This window comes from Carassius carassius, chromosome 9 (assembly GCF_963082965.1).
Source record: "Carassius carassius chromosome 9, fCarCar2.1, whole genome shotgun sequence".
NCBI classification, from domain to species: domain Eukaryota; kingdom Metazoa; phylum Chordata; class Actinopteri; order Cypriniformes; family Cyprinidae; genus Carassius; species Carassius carassius.
Genome location: NC_081763.1, coordinates 22047429 through 22068243, shown reverse-complemented (window position 1 = coordinate 22068243; position 20815 = coordinate 22047429). Strand labels below are relative to the sequence as shown.

Below are 20815 nucleotides of genomic sequence, written 5' to 3'. Positions count from 1 at the left end.
AACAACAAAAATTGTCAAAAAAAAGAGGAAGACTTGCAGAAATAAAAAAACTGAAATCCAAATGATTGATTGGAGTCTGATTGACTGTGACAATGGTGCTAGCCTGTGCAGACACAAATGATTATGACTTCTGTTCTTGTGCCTTTTCTCCTTTATTTGAGACCCCACCCTTTCCTGTCTGTGTCTGTATGTTTGCCACCCCCACCCCATTCCCACACTCTCCCAGGTAAGTACATCCTTTCCCCCAACCCTGCACTGTCACCATGGCAACCTCTGGCCTTTGACGTCACTCTGCTGCTGTAGCTCAGTGCTTGTGTCCTTATTCTCTCTGTCTTTGTCTCACTCCCTGTGTCTCTTTCTTTTTCTCTCTTTCTGCTTCGTTTGGCTGGTTATGAGTGGATTAAGCAATTATGTGTCAATCTTCAATGTAGTTTTGATTGTCCTTTTTTTCTTTTGTTTCATTCTGATTTGTGTTCATTTTTCTGATGTTACTTTTCCTCTGATCTAGGTCTTTTCACAGCTTGTGTATATAAAACATGACAGACTATGACTATCAGTAAAACAGAGTACTATTTCAGGATATCATATGGGTCATAAACCTTAATTTGCATCCAGGTGTGGCCTGCAGTCAGCTAGAAAAATTAGTTGATGAGCAGAGCTCAGAGAGGGTTCAAACCTAGAAAAACTAGATAAATGAAAAAAAAAAAGAGTAATATGAAAGGCATACTGTGGATCAGGCAGTCAGTGTTGTCGCAGTACTGTGAAAAGATACAGTGAATGCTGATACCTACTCCCTCCGGCAACCCAAATGCCTCCCTGTCAAAACAGTTAAAGGGTTAGTTCACCCAGAATCAAAATTATGTCATTATTCACCCATGTATACCATGCACACAGTTTCAATGGAGGCACTGAGAGCTCTCTGACTACATCTAAAATATCTTAAACTGTGTTCCGAAGATGAACTGAGGTCTCACGGGTTTGGAACGACATGAGGGTGAGTCATTAATGACATAATTTTGATTTTTGGGTGAACTAACCCTTTAAGAACATGAGTTGAACAGAACACAATGCATACTGCATTGAGACATGGCTAAAAAGAGAGGGAGGGAGATAACAGAAAAATTAAGGAAGTAAGAAAGGAAGCATAAACACCTCCTTAAGCAGGCCACTGTAGAGACGCTGTGGCAAATTCATTGAAAACTTCGGCCCAACCTTCCCCTCCTTGTTTTCTGTTCCTCGCTTTTTTAGGGTATTTAGTTCATTACAAAATAAATTGGCAGCAAACTCAAATGGTAAACAATTAAAATTAGGCTTAGTTACAATCACATCGCAGCACCTGGAATGGCCTTTCAGAGGAGAGCTGCACATGAAGCTGTGAGAATGGCTAGAGGTTGGTTCACTGTAGCTTTCTGGTCTCTTGCACTTGAAGGCAGTCTCTCTAACCCAGCACTCTGTGCTCTAAGCAGGCTGTCCCGCCCCGAGTTTTCTCTTGCATCGAAACAAAAGTCTAATCTCTGCCCTATCTCTCTCTCTGCCTCTCCCCCTAACCTCATAGGACGAACTGACCCTGTGCCTATCATCCTCAAATATGACGTCATGGGAATGGGGCGCATGGAAATGGAGGTGAAAAGATTGTTGTTTCTGCTTTTCTTACTTAATGTTAAAATTAATGTATGACCTTCTAACCTTTTTGTGTATGTGTGTGCCCACAGCTGGACTATGCAGAAGATGCCACAGAGAAGCGCCGGGTGTTGGAAGTGGAAAAAGAAGAGACAGAGGAACTGCGTCAAAAATACAAGGTGAAATTCTATGATAGCAGCATTATTCACCCTTTTCTGTCATTCTAAAAAAAAAAAAGGTCAAATCTATGCACATAATTTATCTTTCTTTACAGTCCTCCCCAATTCCCTGTTTTGTCATAGAGTAGCTATGAGACTTGTAAAAATTCTGTGAATGTTTGAGATCGATTTGTCACAGTCACTACCCTTGGACAGATACAAAGCTTCTCTTGTTCCACTGCAGTTCAACCCACATACAAGCAAACATACAAAAAAATAATTGAGGGTAACTGTGGGTAACCGAAGCAAAGTGTGTCTCTCTCTAAAGCTGTGTAGTGTTTGAGATTATGAACATGTTGATATGTACGCTGCATTCTCCTTCACACAAACTCAGTGTTTTTTGACAAAATATCCTACATATGCAGTACATGACTCTACATGTTTTTTTCCTTTTGCCACTAATACCAAAAATTGCCTGTGCAAGTCCGTTTTCCATACCCATTCACCCTCAGACCATTATTATTTCATGATATGTTGTTCTGTTGTTTTGCAGGACTATGCAGAGAAAGAAAAGGCCATCGCTAAAGCTTTAGAGGACCTGAGGGCCAATTTCTACTGTGAACTGTGTGATAAGCAATACCAGAAACATCAGGAGTTTGACAATCACATCAACTCCTACGATCATGCACACAAGCAGGTATGAGAGATTTACATTGGCATGACTGTACTTTAACAGCATGAACTTTTGAACAAATTTGAAAAAATAATTTTTTTCACATTCAAATATTAACTTATCTTGTGACGCTACATCCCATAACAAGTTCTTATTCCTCTCTGATTAATCCTACAGAGACTGAAGGAGCTGAAGCAGAGAGAGTTTGCTCGGAATGTGTCTTCTCGCTCCAAGAAGGATTGCAGGAAACAGGAGAAGATGTTGCGGCGGCTTCATGAATTGGCCGAACAGAGGAAACAGCGAGACCTGTAAGTAAAATGAAGTCTGCCTTCTACTGTTTTTGAAGGAATTATTGCCAGTTGTAGCTCAAGATCTCATGTGTCTCATCTCTTTACTTTATTTCTCAGTGTCCCTGGTAGTGGTCCCATGTTTAAAACTACCACAGTGGCAGTAGATGGAGAGAAGGGGGAAGACTCCATGGATGGTGTGCCTATGACAGTGGATACCAACACAGAGGCTATTGAAGATAAGGGAATCTGTGGTATTAGTGGTCAAAGTTCCCCTAGAACAGACCTTGCCATCAGTTTTGGTTTTAACAAAACTAGCTCTTCCCCAACACCTTCTGGAGGCTCACAGGCTCCCAAAGTGAGTGTCTCCTTCTCTTTTGCTAAGAAAGCCCCAGTCAAACTAGAGACGACTGCAGCTTTGTTTGTAGACCATGGTGAAGAGACAGTGGAAGGAGAAGAAGGTCAGGAAGAGGGAGGAGAAAAGACTGGAGGAGAGGACGTAAGTGTGACATCCACCACTGATATCCCCCAAGCAGCAGCAGCAGGAGAAGGAGGAGGAGGAGGTGGAAGTAGTGGGAGTGGTGGAAGTGGTGGTGAGGGTGAGGAAGAGCAGTCACCACCAGATGATGGAGGTGCCCTGGCCTCAACTTTGAACAAACTGAAGATGATGATGAGAAAGGAGGAAGGTTACTCTGGACAGGAGCCACAATATTACCATTATGTACCACCTGCTCATTGTCGGGTCAAGCCGCATTTTCAGTTTCTGCTTTTCATGAAGGCTTCAGATCAGTGTGATAGCAAGGAAGAGAATGTGGATGGAGTAAAAGATGAGAAGGCACCAGCAGGTAAAGAGGGAGAGCAAAAACATATCAAAGTCACTAGATGCACATCTGAAAAAGATGTGGAGAAGGAACCTGCACTGACACAAAACACAAATCCTTCTCCCACATCAGCTAAATTGATGACAGAGGAAGAATCAGGTAGTACACCTGCAGGGCTAAGTGATACAGCAGTGGAAGATAACTTGTCCCAGCAAGCTGATCCAAAGCAAGGAATGTCCAAGCTTACATACACAGGTCCCCGCATGCCAACTGGGCCTTTCTTTCCTGTGCTAAGTAAGGATGAAAGCACGACCTTGCAGTGGCCTTCTGAATTGCTGGAGTTTACTAAGGCTCAGCCATCCCTCTCCTACAGTTGTAATCCTCTTTACTTTGACTTCAAACTGTCAAGAAACAAAGGAAACTGGGCAGGCAAAAACAGCAAACCTGCCAAGCCAGTTAGCACTGATGGACAAGAGGGGTCTAAGCATGAAAACACAGACAGTGCTCCTGTCACTAGTGGAGAGACTTGCACTGCTACAACAACTGCAGGACCCAGTACAGTTCAAAAGGAACAACCACCCTTGGAATTGGAGGGTGCTGAGAGTGTGAACAACGAGCAGAAATTACAAAGTAATGAAGATGTTTCTGCAGTGTCTAAGAAAAAGAAAAAGAAGAAGAAACACAAGAAGTCAAGCAAGCATTCCAAACAAAAAGAAAAAGCAGCAGTGGAGGGGGAGTTAGAAAAAGATATTCCAGGAGAGAAAACTAAAAAGAAGAAGAAACACAAAAGAAAGAAAAGCAAAAATAAACCACATAGCACTGATGATATCGAAGCAGAGGGAGGCGACATGAAGGAAAAAGAGAAAGACAAGGATGACAAAGATGGAGTAGCCATCTCTCAGTCATCAGGAATAAGCACATCCCATGAAGGAGGAAAGAGAAAACGTTCCCACAAAATGTCTCAGCAGTCTGGAGTTGAGGAAAGCAGTGCAGGAAAGCCTAGCTCTACAGATGAACACAATGGTGCTAAACGTCTTAAACCTGACACCAATACACCTGCCGCTTCCTGCTCTTCGTCAGCCCAAAAGAGCATAAGTGGAGGTCGACCTCCAAGTAGTGACAGCGAGGAGGATGGTGGATCATCCTCTCAACGTTCTAGACCAGCTCGCCGTCGCTCCACACCACAACGTGAGCAACGAAGACACGGCAGTGACGATTCTGGACGATCAGGACGTTCACGTAGTAGGTCGTCTCGTCGAGGAGACCATAACCATAGACGTCACAGAGGTCAAAAATCACGCAGTCAATCCTACTCGAGTAGCTCTGAACGTTCCTCAGCTGGGAGCAGTGCTTACAGTCGCCATAGCCATAGCTACTCAGACAGTTATAGTGACTACAGTGATGAAGACCGTCGCCGCAGCTCAAGAAGACCTTCATCAGACTCCGACTATGAAAGGCGTGATAGTGGGCGATCCCACAGGCGACGTTACACCTCATCTTCTTCAGAGGAGGACTCTCGTTCACGATCACGCTCACGCAGCCGCAGGAAGCATGATCGGCGGAGACACCAACGGAGCAGTAGTCGCAGCTCCAGTCGTAGTAGTAGGAGTAGCAGTGCTCGTTCTTACAGACGCAGCAACTACAGTCGCAGCCGTAGCTCTGCTAGTCGTTCATCTAGCTCTACCAAGGGCTCTCCACAACGGCACGGTCACAGTCGCCGATCTGACAGCTCAACACGGCGGCGGAATTTCAGCCGGTCACGAATCTACCGTTCCCAGTCTCCAAGGTCCTCTTCCCGCTCACATACCCGAAACAGCAACTCTTCATCGGCACAAGGAACAAGAGGTAGTGGGGGTGCTTCCTCAAAGGATGGAGGAGGGGCTGCAGAACATCGAAATTCATTCACAGCTCGACAACTGTTGGAGAAAATCCAATCTAAAAAAGAAGGGAATGAATCCGGTACTTGCACCAAGACAGGCCTCAAGTTCAAGGACCCTCCACGGGGATACTTTGGGCCCAAACTCCCCCCTGCCCTTGGAAACAAAAATATGTTGCCCCTTTTTGGCAAGCTCCAAGCAGGGAAGAAGCTACCATTACTTCCTTTTACACGTTTAACTGAGGGTGAAAAATCGAAGCAGGGGAAAAATTCGGATAGTAACGAAGTTATCCTGGTAGAACCCATTCGTGAGTTTCCCCCACCACCTCCTCCACCTCAGCCACCAGTTCAACAACAACAAAAGCAGCAATTGGAGGAAGAGGCTGTGTCAAATGCTGCAGCATCTGAAGAGACAAAACATCCACCCTCAGACCCTCCAGCCCTTCATGAGTCTCAGCCGCAATATGAGCAGGATCCAGCGATGATGATGTCTCAATACCAAGGTGAACCAAGACAAGACCCCAATAATCCCATGTTGGATGGACATTTAATGGTTTCTGAAATGGGTCCCCAGCCTACTATGCACACCTACCCTGGTTACCCTCCCAACATGGAGGATGGGGAAATGGGCATGGAAGCTGAAGAGGATGGTCTTGCACCTTTAGAAAGTCAACCAATCACCTTTACCCCAGAGGAAATGGAGAAATACAGCAAGTTGCAGCAAGCAGCTCAACAGCACATTCAACAGCAACTGTTAGCAAAGCAGGTGAAGACCTTCCCCTCAGCTGCAGCTGCTGCAGCAGCAGCTAACTTGGCAGCAGTGGCTAACCTTGCCCCGGCACCACCGCCACCACCAGCTGCACTGCAGCCTATCCACATTCAGCAACCCACAGTTTCTGCAGCTTCTGCTACCTCTATTACCACAATGCAGCACGCCATCCTGCAACACCACGCTGCTGCCATGGGACTCCATCCCCATAACCCACATCATCCCCACCCTGCCCATGCCCAGCTAGCCCAGGTGCATCACATACCTCAACATCATCTAACCCCTATCTCATTGTCGCATTTAGGCCATTCTTTGGGTCATTCACTGGGTCACTCTTTAGGACACACTGGCTTGATTCCTGCCCACCACACTGCCTTCCTTTCAGGCCAACCCATACATATTATACCAGCCTCTGCGCTCCATCACACTCCTCTTGCTCTACACCACTTCCCACATGCTGCCCTTTATCCAACTCTCTTTGCCCCTCGGCCAGGCACTGCTGCGGCAGCAGCTGCTCTACAGCTACACCCATTTCTTCACCCTATCTTCTCAGGGCAGGACCTTCAGCATCCTCCAAACCATGGATCCTGAAAATCCATCTCCTCTCAAAGAAAGGGCCTGGCCCAGCAGTGTGAAGCTTGGGTGACACCATCTTGGGGACCCACTGTCCTCTACATGCTGTGCTACCTTACAGATACTTCAACAGTGCTGTGTAGGAGTACATTTAAATTGAGGAAAGAATAAGATCTTATTGGCTGCCTTTTGAGATTGCAATTAAATGGTATGGCCTGAACCAGAAGGTAGGTTGGCAGGTCGACATATGTAACATCGTATATATTTTCACACAAGGAGTATGAGTTGCAAGAGTTGGTTTATAGTCCAAGACATGGATCTTCATAGATCAACTAGGAAACCACTGGCATATTGTTTAATTTTCTATGGTATGTCATCTATTTTTGTTCATTTGTCTAATGTGTTTATATATCCAGAAGCCCACTGGCTTAAGCCATAATCAAGATCTTCATGTAGGCTTTTTAGTGTGGTTTGCTACAGTTGTTATGGGTGGTCATTTTTGGAGACTTGGTTTTCTGTGTACTAAACATTCATGAAAGTTGCAGAGTTTATTAACTCACTGTATGAATATGCAAAGATACACTTCAGCCTGCTTTATAAAACCAGTCTGTGATAAACTGATGTTTGGTTTGCTGAAATATTATAATATTTGATCATTTTTAGCTCATTCCAGTCATCAAAAACAGTTTGATCAAAGGGTTTCACAAAACATGAACAAGATTATTCAAATAAAAGCCATACTCAGCACTCAACTGTGTTAAGCTATTTTTGCTGATTGGTTGTAAATCACTATAAACTATCTGAAAATGGTGAATAGAAAAGACATGTTGATGTCAAATGATTTATGTCACAGGCTGGTGAAACTATGTAACAGGTTACACTTTTGGGATTTGAAGGTTCCCTTCCCTTGTTGAAATTGTGAAATCTTGCACTGAAAAATGTACATTAAGATGCTGTTTTTGCATCTTGTAATAACTGTATGATTGTAGTATTCTGCAATATTTTTATTTTCCATTTGATTTTAAATTATTTTCATTTTTTTTTCTGAATGTGTTTTCTTTCTGTACAATTAGTTAACTGTAAATAAAGTTAACGTAGTGAAACTATGTAAAATAAAGGTTTGTAACACCTGTTTAAAAATGCTAATAAGAAAATTATGAAAAAATTGATGGAAAAGCATATGTAAACATGATCAGGGCTGGTACTACCAAGGTCAGGAGTGTCTTTGGAAAGTGGATGGAAAGCAAAATGTGGCAAAACTTGTTGACATTGTTTTACTGTAAATGGCAGCAATGACATTAGCTTCTTTTTTTTTTTATTCCTCCTCTGCATCAGCAAATAAAAACTTTTGACTTGTAATTCTGGTGTACAGGTGTGATTAATTAATTGAAGTGTGTGTGTTTGTGTGTGTGTGTGTGTGTGTGTGTGTATATATATATATATATGGTAGTAAAATAAAGTAATAGTATGAAAATGTTGCTACAGCAAACCACCTTGTATAGTACATATACATTATACTAACATTCCATAATTTAAACATCAGCACTACCGGATATTTGCAATGAAATTAGATTAGAGAAATACAGAATAAATGAAATTTCACTCTCTAATGACAAGCTAGCTATTTTGCAAACCACCATGAACCTTTCCCTCACTATTTAAGAAGTGGTGAACCCCAGGAAGTGCAAGCCATCAGAAAAGGACATGCAATCTGTGCCTGATATTGTTTTCATTGGACAAATAAATTAAGCTCTGGGCATTCGTAATAATAACCTGAAAAAGTAGCATACAAAAATTGTTTGTTTTGCAAATCACGACAATAAAAGTAGTCTATGCATAGTCTGGTCAGTGTGCAGGTACGGATGTTTAACCTTTTTATTGGCAATATTAAAATGCCCATCAAACATAGGCATTTCAAACGTTGTACCAGAATTGTGTGAGTGTAAACTTTTACTAAGCGTTTGGCAAGGTAGCCTAATTAATCACCCCAAAGAGATTCACCCGCACACTCAATTTTAAAGCTGTCCTGGCTCTTAACACTAGATGGCACTATTGGCATTTTTCTATGTGAAATATGCTTACAACTGCTTACAGATTACAGAGGTGGGCCTTTATAAGACCTTAAAATCAGTATTTGGTCGATAAATAAATTTGTTCTACTCTTCTAATTCGATGATCTGTCTGTCCGTCTGACTGACTACAGTGAAAAGAACTCTAGGAGAATCTTTTTTTTAATTAACTTTCACATCATTTTTCACAAATAATACAAATAAACTTAAAATAAAATGAGTCTACATTAAGAAATTATGTGGTATTTTTTTTGATGCATGTCTGTTGCAGGAGGACATTGTTGAGGATTTGCTGCTGGGGTCTTGAGCATGTGTGAATGTGCGCACACAGAGTGTCAAGATCCATGCAGCAGATGTCCAATAAGACGTCTCATTTCCTGTTTGCCGGAGGCTGTGGCTCCTGCTTAGATCCAGGCGTACACACTTGCAGTTTAACAACATGAAACAAGTGTAGAGTTTTACATCTCAAGGCAGCTGGATGTATGTGGCTATTTGAGTTTATTGCACAGACATTTGTATTTAGAGGTTAGGACCTTTATGAACAATACAGTACACAGCACTGAATAACCAAACATTTTTGGTTTGTTGTCCATGTGGCGGCAATGAAGAGCCAGATAACAGACCAATTCTCTAACCATTACATTTTAAATTAAATTATTATTTTTTATTATTATTTGCTCCAATGCTTTTATAATACCGGGGATAATAAAGGTTTTAGTTCAGTCTGGACTACAAAATAAAGAGCAGTAAGACAAATTTGCTGCTTATTTCTGAATTAGCTCAGAGGAAAGTTATGAAAGGATTTCAAAACACATTTAAAGACGAAAGACTAGAGACACAAAAGGTTTGTGATGTTGAGAGTGGCAGTCATCCTGCAAAGAGGCAGTTCTGTTATGTTTCTTTCAGGACACCTGTGCAGTTTTCATAGATGTGATGCATGTGGCATGAAAACCGCAATGATCCACTGACGCGATCGAGCAGCAGGGTCGGATAAAGCTGGGAGAGTTCAGCTCAGGTATTTAACCACCAGGAACATGACAAAGCAAGTAGCCAGCATTCCAGCCATCATGATGAACTTGTCCTGTGACGCTCGCTTCTCAATGAAACGCATGACCGTGTTCGACAAACCCAACATGTTCGCGACATCCAACATCTTCTTATGGGTACCCTAAAAAAACAGAAGGTGTGGAATGTTACTACAAATCTGCCGCACCAAAACAGACACGGAGAATGATTTAATCAGTTAAGCGCTAACATTTAGAATAAGTTCTTAAATTTCTTTTACTTAGAGCTTTGTAGTCTCACTAAATCACCAAGACAATTCAAACTATTTCATGATATTGAATTTAGAACTGTTTCACAGCCATCACTGTTACCAGAAATAAATTTACCCAGCGAGGGTCAATCCGGAAGCCAAAACACGGAAGTGTGAAATTGGCCTATAGTATTTTTTTTTTCTTTGAACACAATGAGCAACAGATAAGCTTTCATTCACTCAGTAAAATATCTGAGGTACACATCACCCCCCATTTCCCCAAAAGCACAGGCGAGGCAGTCTCTCACGCTCTGAGATAATCAGAGGAGCTTCAGGAAGAGCACACACTCCTCCCTGGAAACACACAGTCAGTGTCAATATGTGCAAACCTAACCTCAAACCAGTGGTGTCATTGATAGCAAAACCTAAAATGTTTTCCTTAACAGATATAAAGCAGAAATAATATATATTTAATGAAAAAATTACTGTCAATTTAATTGAAAATGGATCGATCTGTTGTGTCAATTAATTTGATTTGGCTATCATTAAAATGATTAAATCAGCCATCAGCACTTTATCAGTCAAGCACTATTTGAAATGTTTAGAAACACCCTGATAAGAGGATGGGGAAAAAAAATCCCCTTTCCTGGTGTATAGTTCAATCCGCCCTGTGTTGTGAGCGTCACACACACCTTAAGCGTGCTCCTCTGGTCTCTCAGGCCGTTAAGGATGCTGGAGCCAGAGCCCAGCAGGTCGTCCATTCCTCTGTGAGCGTTCTGTAGACTGCTATTAAACTGCAGGGTTTCATCAATAGGGATGGAGGTGTCTGCATCCTACACATAAAAAGCACACAGCACTGTCAAAATCTTGCCTTCTAAGTAGTGTGATGTGCGTTTATAGACAGAGAAAGTATGCAGAAAGAATGTGTGTGTGGTCTACTGACGTTTGTTGTAAAGCTTCGGCTCAAGAGCTCCTCTCTTTCTCTCTCCTGAGCCTCGCGAGCGTAGCGTCTGTGCTGGAAGTTCCTCAGGGCTGTCTGAAGATGCTGCACATCATACTTCAACTGATCAACACGCCTACAGAAAGAAAAACACACTTGAGTGTTCTTCGGACCACACAGCAGCCCACAGGGCTTGCTAGGTGATGCAACAGTTGTAGACTACCAGCTCATTTATACAGAAAGAAGTGTTGCATTCAATAACGGCTAAAACTGAATTTTGAGTAAAACTTTTCACATCTTGTTTACGCCACTCAGGATTCAGCAAAAAGGATGTTCTTTTAAAATTCTTTTAAAATATATTGCAATTGTTATTATACATAATTCTAATAATGATGTTAAAAAATATATTTATTTTTAATTCAAAATAGTTTAAATTATTATATGCGCTACTGCTTAAAAATACTATAATTTATATTTTAAAATAATGATAATCTAGCTAAAAATGCTATTTCTTTTCTTTTTAATTATATAAAATATATATAATATTTGAAAATTAAATATTTTTATTACCGTATTTTTCGGACTATAAGTCGCACCTGACTATAAGTCGCATCAGTCCAAAAATACGTCATGATGAGGAAAAAAACAAGTCGCACTGGACTATAAGTCGCATTTATTTAGAACCAAGAACCAAGAGAAACGTTACCGTCTACAGCCGCGAGAGGGCGCTCTATGCTGCTCAGTGTAGACTACAGGAGCACTGAGCTGCATAGTGCGCCCTCTGGCGGCTGTAGACGGTAATGTTTTCTCTTGGTTCATTTCTCTCGGTTCATGTCAAATGATTTTGATAAATAAGTCGCACCTGACTATAAGTCGCAGGACCAGCCAAACTATGAAAAAAAGTGTGACTTATAGTCTGGAAAATACGGTATATAAAATCTGAAAAAAAAAAAAAATTTGTTGTAGGGTCAATGAAAAACATTACAGGACAAGTACAAATTTGAACTAATGGGTTGACTGGGTGCAGCAGACAAAATCCTTATTGTTGAGCTATTTGGACTTAAATGCATAAAACCCATGGGTTATTAGAACAGATAAAAATATAACAATCACTTCAATGACAAAAGTGTCTGAAGCTCCCTCTGTTAAACTAGGATTCACATTGTTAAACTAACTTATTAATGTTAACCTGAAATGTGAAAAGCCTCAGTTGTTTCTGGATAGCGTGAGTGTTTGAGGTCATCCACACACACACGCTGTCACACAGGAAGAGTCTGCTCTTGGTCTGTAACAGGTGTGTTGGCCTCAGCTGTGTTTGTGCAGTGCTTTAGCCAGGCTTTGCCACACATGGCGGGAATGTTGGTGATGAGGTGACTGCAGACAGCATGTTTTCACTGGATCCCACTGCCACGGGGAGCATTCAACACAAACACTCTTCACCTTCATCACCTCACATTATTCTTCATTTGGCAGGGGCTTTCTTATTTAAAGTTATTTAGATTATGTATTTACTACAAGATCAATCCTCCAAGAGCAACTCATGTTCTTATGGGTTATGTCATGGTAGAGAGGCCTCCTGATCTTTGAACCTACAACATTCAGGCAGTCATCTATCCAACACTACTATAGTCCAGCTTCCACATACTCACATACTGGACTGTGTGTGGTTAATGATTACAGATCAAACTGGATTCTAATTTTATCTTCTGACAGGAAGAATCATTTGCTCTAGTTGGCTATTCTCCAGAAACCAACCTCAGTTTATGACGAGGACCTTTGCATCATTTAAGAAGGCACTAGTGGATATTTGTACCAATGCACTCACAGTTTTGCATTTTGCCAGCGGTTTGGCGGCTCTTTACTGGCTAGTATCTCGAGACGCTCCAGCTGATTAAAGATCTGGTCAATTCTTGCTTGAAGTTCATTCTCAAGTACTGCAGGGAAACAACCATCAGAAACATAAGTACACAAAGAGCAATCATATCAAGTACATCACAAAATACTTTATGAACTATTAATGGTTTTAAAAGAAGTCTCTGATGCTCATCAAGGCAGCATTTATTTGATCATGAAAACAGTAACATTGTGATTTTTTAAAAACATTTTAAAACTACGGTTTTCTATTTTAATCCATTTGCTGCTCAAGAAAAATTTCTTATTCTCAAGTTGAAAATAGTCAAGCTTTACATCAAATTAAGCATACTTGCTGTATAAAACAAATGTAATTTCTTTAAAAAAATCTCAAACACCAAACCACTGAATGACTTTGTATATACAAATAATAAAAAACACCCACGTATACATACATATACATATATATCTATACACACACAAACACACACATATTATATATATAGAAAAAAGTTAAAATCAGGCATGCACCAATGTTTTTGTAATACCCATTTTAATTGCTACAAGTGAATTTAGTAATATAATACACAGTATAAAAATATATATATATTTCTTGCCAAAGCTTACATTTAACAGTGTTTTTATTTGAGTGTTAGATGACGGCAAAAGTGATCTAAATGTAAAAGTAAGGGGAAATGAGCACATGTATTTCCTTAATGTATAATTAATGCATAAAAACGTAGCACTAAGCTGCAATGAGTTAAAATAAGTAGCAGGCAGAGTTTGAATCAAGCACTAACATGCAGATCTTCTGATTGGGACTGAGTGCAGCTTCCTTGGAGAGAACCACAGACTGGTGGGAAAGTTTTAATCACACATGCAGTCTGCCCTGACCCCCACCCTCTGAGACAATGCAATCTCACACTGGCTCTCACACAGACATACGTATGCACACATTATGCATCTATCCTGCCTGACGACATCTCATATGATGTTATCTTATTCAGACTCACCACAGAGCCACGACACCACCTCAAACACACACACACACACACACACACACACACACACCACAACACTCCACATGTCTCGCCCTCCAGCATCTGCATGAGACTGAGGCTTCTCCATGCCCTCACACTGTCACTCCTCCCTGTCCTTCCTGCTGTGGCACCAGCCTGGCTCCTCTACAGAACAATCAGCTGGTCAGTGGCACCACCATGACTCTGCCTGATGCTCCAAGCAGATTGGTTGGAGCCAGTGTAGATGCGGTTTTACATCTAGATTATCCAATCACGAGTGAAAAATTTTGGGGTACATGGGGCGATATGATTACTGAAACCACATTAGGAGGTCATGGTAAACATGCAGTGGATGTTGTGGTGGTCACATGTAACCACACAAATTGTTAATCGTTACACACGTGTAAATAAGATTGGGGTTTCCCAAAAGCACTGTAGGCCTAAATAGATAAACCATTGGCACAGATGGTCTATACAAACTAATTAGGCTTATGAACCTTTCGGGAAATGCAACACTGGACCGGATATATGTCAAAATATTCTGGTGTTATACCTGGTGCACTTTCTTAGTTCTTTTAATATGTTGCAAAATAAAGATTTATATTTATATATGATTTATATAGTGATTAAATACAAAAAAAAAACCTGAGAGTAGGATAATCTCGTAATTACATTCATTGCAATTATACGTTAACAGAAATGGTTTGTTGTAGGTCTGCACAATTATAAATCATAATGGTCGATTATTCCCTTGAAATTGTAATTGGGATTATTTATGATTATCACAATTTACATTGAATGATGTTTATACCATTGTTTGCTGCAACTGCATGCCGTATTTTTATATGAAAATAAACAAGTTGAAAACACTCAAACTGAAAAACTTTTAGTGCTTTTCTATAGTATTAAGCCTCAAATGTCAACTATACATTTGGATTGGTTTCTTCTTTAAATTGATAAAAAAGTAAAAATATGAATGGTATTATAATGTTATACTAAAACTAAAATTTTAATAATTGGAAAAACCCTTAAGATGACATGTAGGGGAAAAAAACGCATCTTAAGCACACTGCATAACATAAATGGACTTCGAAAGCTTAATTGCCACTTTGAACGATTACATAATTGTGGCATCCATAATTGTAATCGCAATTAGAAATTTGATAAATTGTGCAGCCCTAGTTTGTTGTATTTAAGTTTATTGCTATATCAGCTTCACAGAATTTTGAATGGCATGGCAGATCCTCATTTAACAAATACAAAACAAAACATTTAGTAAAATTCAACTTAACAACTTAACCATTTTAGATATAAATAATAACTATATAAAAGATTCTTCAATTGTACTTTCTGGGTCCATCTTACAAAACAAGCCCTTCAAAGTTTGTCCTATTTAAAATCATTGTTTCATGACATTAACAAAATTTTAAAGTTGTACGGTCAATGTAGTGCTAAAATATTGACATTTTGGTGGTTCTACACACTTCATTAAATACTCATGAATCAGTCTGATGTGACCTACATGACACCTTGCACACACAATTGAGTCATATCTGGATATAAATGTCAAATCAATTAATTGGCAGATTAGAGCTGGAGAGATTAAATAGTTTACATATTGCAATGATATTCAGATTTTGTATATAGTATATATCGCTATATTGTATATATTCATATGTACATTGTATAAAATATCTATACATGAGTGCACTAAGTATTTGCTAGATGGAGATTTTTTCCCCACCACAGGATTTATTTCAAATAATTTGTTATTTTGACACACTTCCCATTCTGCTAGCCATTTATCTAATACATACCGGCAATAAGGGCTTGAAAAAGAAATGGAAAAGCTCAGTCAAAAACTACTAATCTACCAATCTGGAATAATGAAGTCGCATTTGGATGATGTTCATATTCATAAACCACACTGCCTAGCTCTAATTGTCATTATGCTTTGGAGTATATGTCCTGTTTGTATCCTCTCGTGGGATTGAGGATATTTATTCACTCCCCCTTACACACACACACACACACACTTACAGTGGACTGATTGTCGATCTGTTGTCTCCAGTCGCCCCATCTGAGACTGAACATCCTGAATTTGTCTAAAAGTTAAAGACATGGACGATTGAGAAAAGAGAGGGGGTTAAATACACTGGGCATTATTAAAGTCATGATTCACTGAATGAATGGGCCCTTCAGGTTCCTACAGGAGTCCCTCTATCTAGTGTAAGGTCTCTGCTGTCAGACAGATAATAGCATTATACAAGCTCTATCTTACTGACAGTACAAACACACTAAACAGCTGACAGACCGTGATGAAGCATAATATCAACCAAACATGCTGATTGGAAGTCATAAACAAAAAGAATAGAGAAATCTACATCATCTTTAATTCACACACCCTGTCAGACCAAAGCAGCTTATATTGCATTTCCATACAACAGATTTCAGAGAATTTTAAATGTTACATGTTTATCGAGCTTATGAAAACGTTCAGCTTTTGATATCAGAGTACGTTATTAAATAGTTATGTTTGCTGGTAAGCCAACAAAATCAGCAGCAGTATGAACAAACTCACTTATTGGTCTGATGGTAAAGCATATCCATCTTCAGTGACCGTTAAAGACGCCACCAAAACACGGTAACAAAACAAACAAAAGCCTGTAAACGAAAGTTATGCAATGTATTGTTTTCTCCGTTTCGTTTAGGTTCACGTTGATCTTTCAAGCATACACATCATCAGGAAAAAGGACCTCTTTTAGGCGCCTTCTCCGCCTGCCTAAAAACACTCCGCTAGAAACAACAGCGCCAGCAGTGGCGGGTGGTTTTCAACATTACCTATCTAATTTTAGTTAGTTAGTTAGTTAGTTAGTTAGTTAGTTAGTTAGTTAGTTATTTAGTATGGTATTAAACATTACTTTCTTATTTTTTTTAGTTAGCTACAGTAAGGTACAACAGACAAAGGTTAAAATACATTCAGAACTACAATAATATAGTGTAAATGAAAGACAATGCTTAACAAGTGAGATAGACTAACCATTATAGAAATAAGCATTAAAAATTACTTTTTATTTGAATAGAGAATAATTAAAATTAAACCATCAACATTTTATTAATGATAGCCTACATTATTTATTTATTTATTTGTATTTTTTATTTGTATTTTATTTATTTGAGGTGACATTAAAGGTAAGTGATATTCATGAATACCAATTTGGTCTATAAGGACTACATATATACTGTGAATTAATGTTAAAAAAAAAAAAAAACATTTTACCTGAGCAGTGAGACACATGTGGTGTAAGAGCCTTTATGCTGAAACCTTTAAGGTTAAGTGCAATTTCAAGTTTTCCTTTCTCATTGGAGTGTTACAAACTGTTAGTGAATAGATACGATCCCTAGAGTTGCAGTCTTAAGTCTCGAATCCAAAGAGATATTCTTTATAAAAGTTAAGACTCGCTCCCGCCCTCCTAGAACGTCTCATTCTAACACGCCCCCACATGTCTACTTCACTGTGTGGGAAGATTTGCATAATGCCGCCCAAATGTTCATGCAAAGAAAGAAGGTGTAACTTTTATTCTCGCTGCAGTATTGGTGCTACTGCCATGTCGTGGAGACGCTGGCTGCGTGTTTCATTGTGAAAGTGAAATTACTTTGTTTGTTCTTCCAAAAGAGGGCACAACTAGAAATCAGTAGTTAAGTTATATTTATGACACTGTTCCAGAACAGTTCAACCCAAATATTCAGATGTGTGCTGCGTATTTTACAGATGACTGTTTCCTGAAACAGTAATCTACATTGCTTCTGTGCACAAAGGTTGTTTCTATAAAGTGGGACAATTTCAACTTTGCAAGGACAGTCTGGTGCTTCTGACTCACAGTCTGTAAGTACGTTTACATAATTAAAGAATTTGCCACTGATTATTCAAACATGAGTTTTGAGCAGTGTAGAGTAGCGCTTGTTGCTTTTCAGATCACAAATGCAGACATGATTTTATGTTTATGCAGCACGATATGCAACACATAAATAAAAAAACAGTCAGTGATTATGTCCCCACTGGATGCTACAAATTCCTCGTTTGTAATGGGTTTTATTGTTTCGTTTTGTTTTGTTTTCGGGACTCAGCATCACATGATGAGGGGCATAACATTTCCGTCACATGCTTGAAGTATTCAGCCAATCACAATGCACTGGAACACTGGCCAATCAAACCACAGCTCACTTTTCAGAACGATGAGCTTTGTAAAAATCTAAATGTACAGTATGTGGAAAATTATGGGTATTTTGTTATCTTAAACTGCATAAACACATTGCAAATACACAATATAATGTTCGTTTTAGCAACGTCATATGACAACTCCCACCCCCCCCCCCCCCATATGGAGATCAATTTGTAAATTACACATGAACTAAAATTTTAACTAAAATGCACACCTTTCATTCAATAATCACAGAATAAAACAAAAAGTACGAAAATAGTAGAGAGAGAGAGAGAGAAAAAAAAGAATGTGTCAATTATTTTGTTGTTGGATGAGGTCCATAAAATTGTGTCCCCAGGAAAAAAATGCTTCCCTGTATTTTGGTGGAAACTATTAATTATAGGGTTAACTTTTTGTAAGGAGGATCTGAATGTTTAGTTTAGAATGTGAATAGCAATTAGTAACCAGCTTTAATCTTAAATAATGTGAATTTTCCCATATGATCTCTACATTTAGAAATGACAGCTATTAATATAAACCTCATTCCCATTCATCATTTATGTGAAACATGAATCATGCAATAATTGTAGTTTTATGAAAGCAAATACCATCATTCTTATAGTAATGGTTACAGCTTGAAGCCTGGGGGAAGATGTGTCAACTTTCATCCCTTGATGGAGCGTCAGTGACAGGAAGAACATAATGACAGAACTTCTTAAGGCTAGATTTTGTCAACTCTTTTCACTCGTCCTGGCCTTGTCTAGTTATGTTGGTTTCCGCAGCCTTGTATCAGAACAGACCAGTCTGATCTGGTGCCTCCCATGCCTGGAGACACAGACACTAATGATATCAAAATTTCCAAAAGGGAGACAGACAGACGAGGTGGTTGTTTGTTGACTTGTTCATCACAGTTTGAAGCGAATGAGTGGATGAATGTGACATTGATTTCAGCTTGTTGGGTTTCTTTGCCCTGTGGTGAAACCTCAGCAATGTCATCACTGAATTATCCAGAGACAGGTCTGTGTATGAGTATGTGTAAAGAATAAGACACGGCGGTTTCATACAAAATAAAACAGTTGTATTATTCATGTTTAGACTTTTTTTATAAACTATGCTGTCATCTGATTAAGGCTTTTTATTAAAAGGTTTACCTGACATTCTTAAATATGTACAGCTCAAGCTCAGGTATTAAACATATGACTTTTATAAATAAATCAATTAACAGGATGTGTTTTATAGAATCAATTTACATCAGAGTGTCAATTTGAATTAATTTACTATGTAAATAATCTGTCCAAAAATTTAAAAACCAACAACAACAAAAAATTGAATATATATATATATGTACAATAAAGCTATTTAACTTACATGTACTAAATAATATTGGGCAATTATGATCAAATATATATATTAAAATGTACAGCAACTTCATTAATTTAATAAAAACAGCAATTCATTTTATTCATGATTATTCATCATTATCTTGTTGCATTTTTGCAGAAAATCAATATCTTGCTCCAACCAAGGTTATTTTAATGCAATTACACAACAATTACGACTCCCCAATTCAATAATACAAATTTCCCAGTTGGACTTGAACACGTCATTATCTCCTCTAATGTTGTGTTGAAAGAAAAACAATTCATATGATTCCATCTTTAAAAATTGTGAACTTAATATTTTTTCTAGTACTTCTAGACATTTATAATGTGAACAATATAAAATATAAAAATATACTGCATAGCAGGAATGACCCAGTCAGTTTGATCCCAGTCATTCTTCTGCGGTCAGGTGTGTAATTATAGGTGTCTGTATGTGTTCCTTAATGTCTGTGTGTGCGTGTGTTTATGTGCTACTCAAGATCATTTTGACTGGTGTTGATGTGCCCCCCCCCCCCCCAACCATTAGTGTGGTGGGTGAGACAGGCAGGTCTCAATGGAGAACGAATGGTGGTTGATGTCTGTCTCTCCAGGCTAGCTTTCTGAAACAGTCCCCCCTTTTTAAGTCCTGTCTACCCTCCATCCAGCTCGCCCCCAGCTCTACCTCTCTTCATGCTCCTTCTTGCTCTTCACACACTCCATCCTTACTGTCATAACACCTCCTGAGGCCAAGAGGGATATTCAGGGAAAGAGAGAGGGAGGGAGACTTTCCCAGGAATAAGCAGACAGGAGTAATGAGGAATGGAAGTGAGGAGATTACTCTGGGAAGAGAAAGTTGATAGAGAGCAATAAGGATGGTTGATGTTTTTCGATCATATTTTCTAAGGTTGGTTACACATGTCAAAGCAATCAGTCCTCCAGCAACTAAGTATAATTCAACCTTCTGCCATCACACACACACATAGGCACAAACTCACACAGCTGTGAACCTGAGGCAGGGGGTTTTGTCAGGTACCAATGATTTGATTTGTCCCTGATGATCTGTTTTACTAATAAATTAATAAAAAAATGCTACAAAAAGTGTGTTAATTGCTATTTTTTTCAGTCTTAGCAACCATAACAACAACTCTATTGATCAGTGGTGGTATATATATACAGCACAAGGTGTTTTTGTGTCTTTTTCACGCATAAAGAGAAAATAATATGTAATTAAGTCACTTGAGTTTCATGTTTGGTGGAAAGAGCAGTCGGTGTCTTTTATCTTGACAGCAGGTGAAGGTGGCAATCCATGATGTCATGATGAAGAGGATCACGAATGCTGCT

General features: G+C 39.3%; 2 protein-coding genes across 9 annotated transcripts in view; one reads left to right on the top strand and one right to left on the bottom strand.

The window, feature by feature from the left end:
- LOC132149311 (G patch domain-containing protein 8-like) overlaps window positions 1–8136 on the top strand; it is a 53415-nt gene extending 45279 nt beyond the window's left edge. For 7 of the 8 annotated variants that reach the window (XM_059558446.1, XM_059558447.1, XM_059558451.1 and 4 more), the window contains 5 exons: window positions 1556–1623; window positions 1713–1799; window positions 2332–2475; window positions 2629–2759; window positions 2859–8136. In XM_059558446.1, the coding sequence (XP_059414429.1) occupies window positions 1556–1623; window positions 1713–1799; window positions 2332–2475; window positions 2629–2759; window positions 2859–6795 (4367 nt within the window). In that variant the 3' untranslated portion in view covers window positions 6796–8136. Of the gene's footprint in view, window positions 1–979; window positions 1624–1712; window positions 1800–2331; window positions 2476–2628; window positions 2760–2858 lie in introns of those variants that run through there. The other variant, XM_059558445.1, reaches the window with a different exon arrangement.
- Window positions 8137–9058: 922 nt separating this feature from the next.
- On the bottom strand, window positions 9059–16678 carry LOC132149308 (Golgi SNAP receptor complex member 2-like). Its single transcript, XM_059558441.1, has 6 exons — window positions 16493–16678; window positions 15952–16016; window positions 12867–12975; window positions 11045–11177; window positions 10794–10934; window positions 9059–10014 (listed from the first exon to the last, which is right to left on the bottom strand). Exons 1-6 carry the CDS (start codon window positions 16519–16521, stop codon window positions 9853–9855), a joined length of 639 nt encoding a protein of 212 aa, XP_059414424.1. The 5' UTR covers window positions 16522–16678; the 3' UTR covers window positions 9059–9852.
- Between the last annotated feature and the right edge of the window lie 4137 nt (window positions 16679–20815).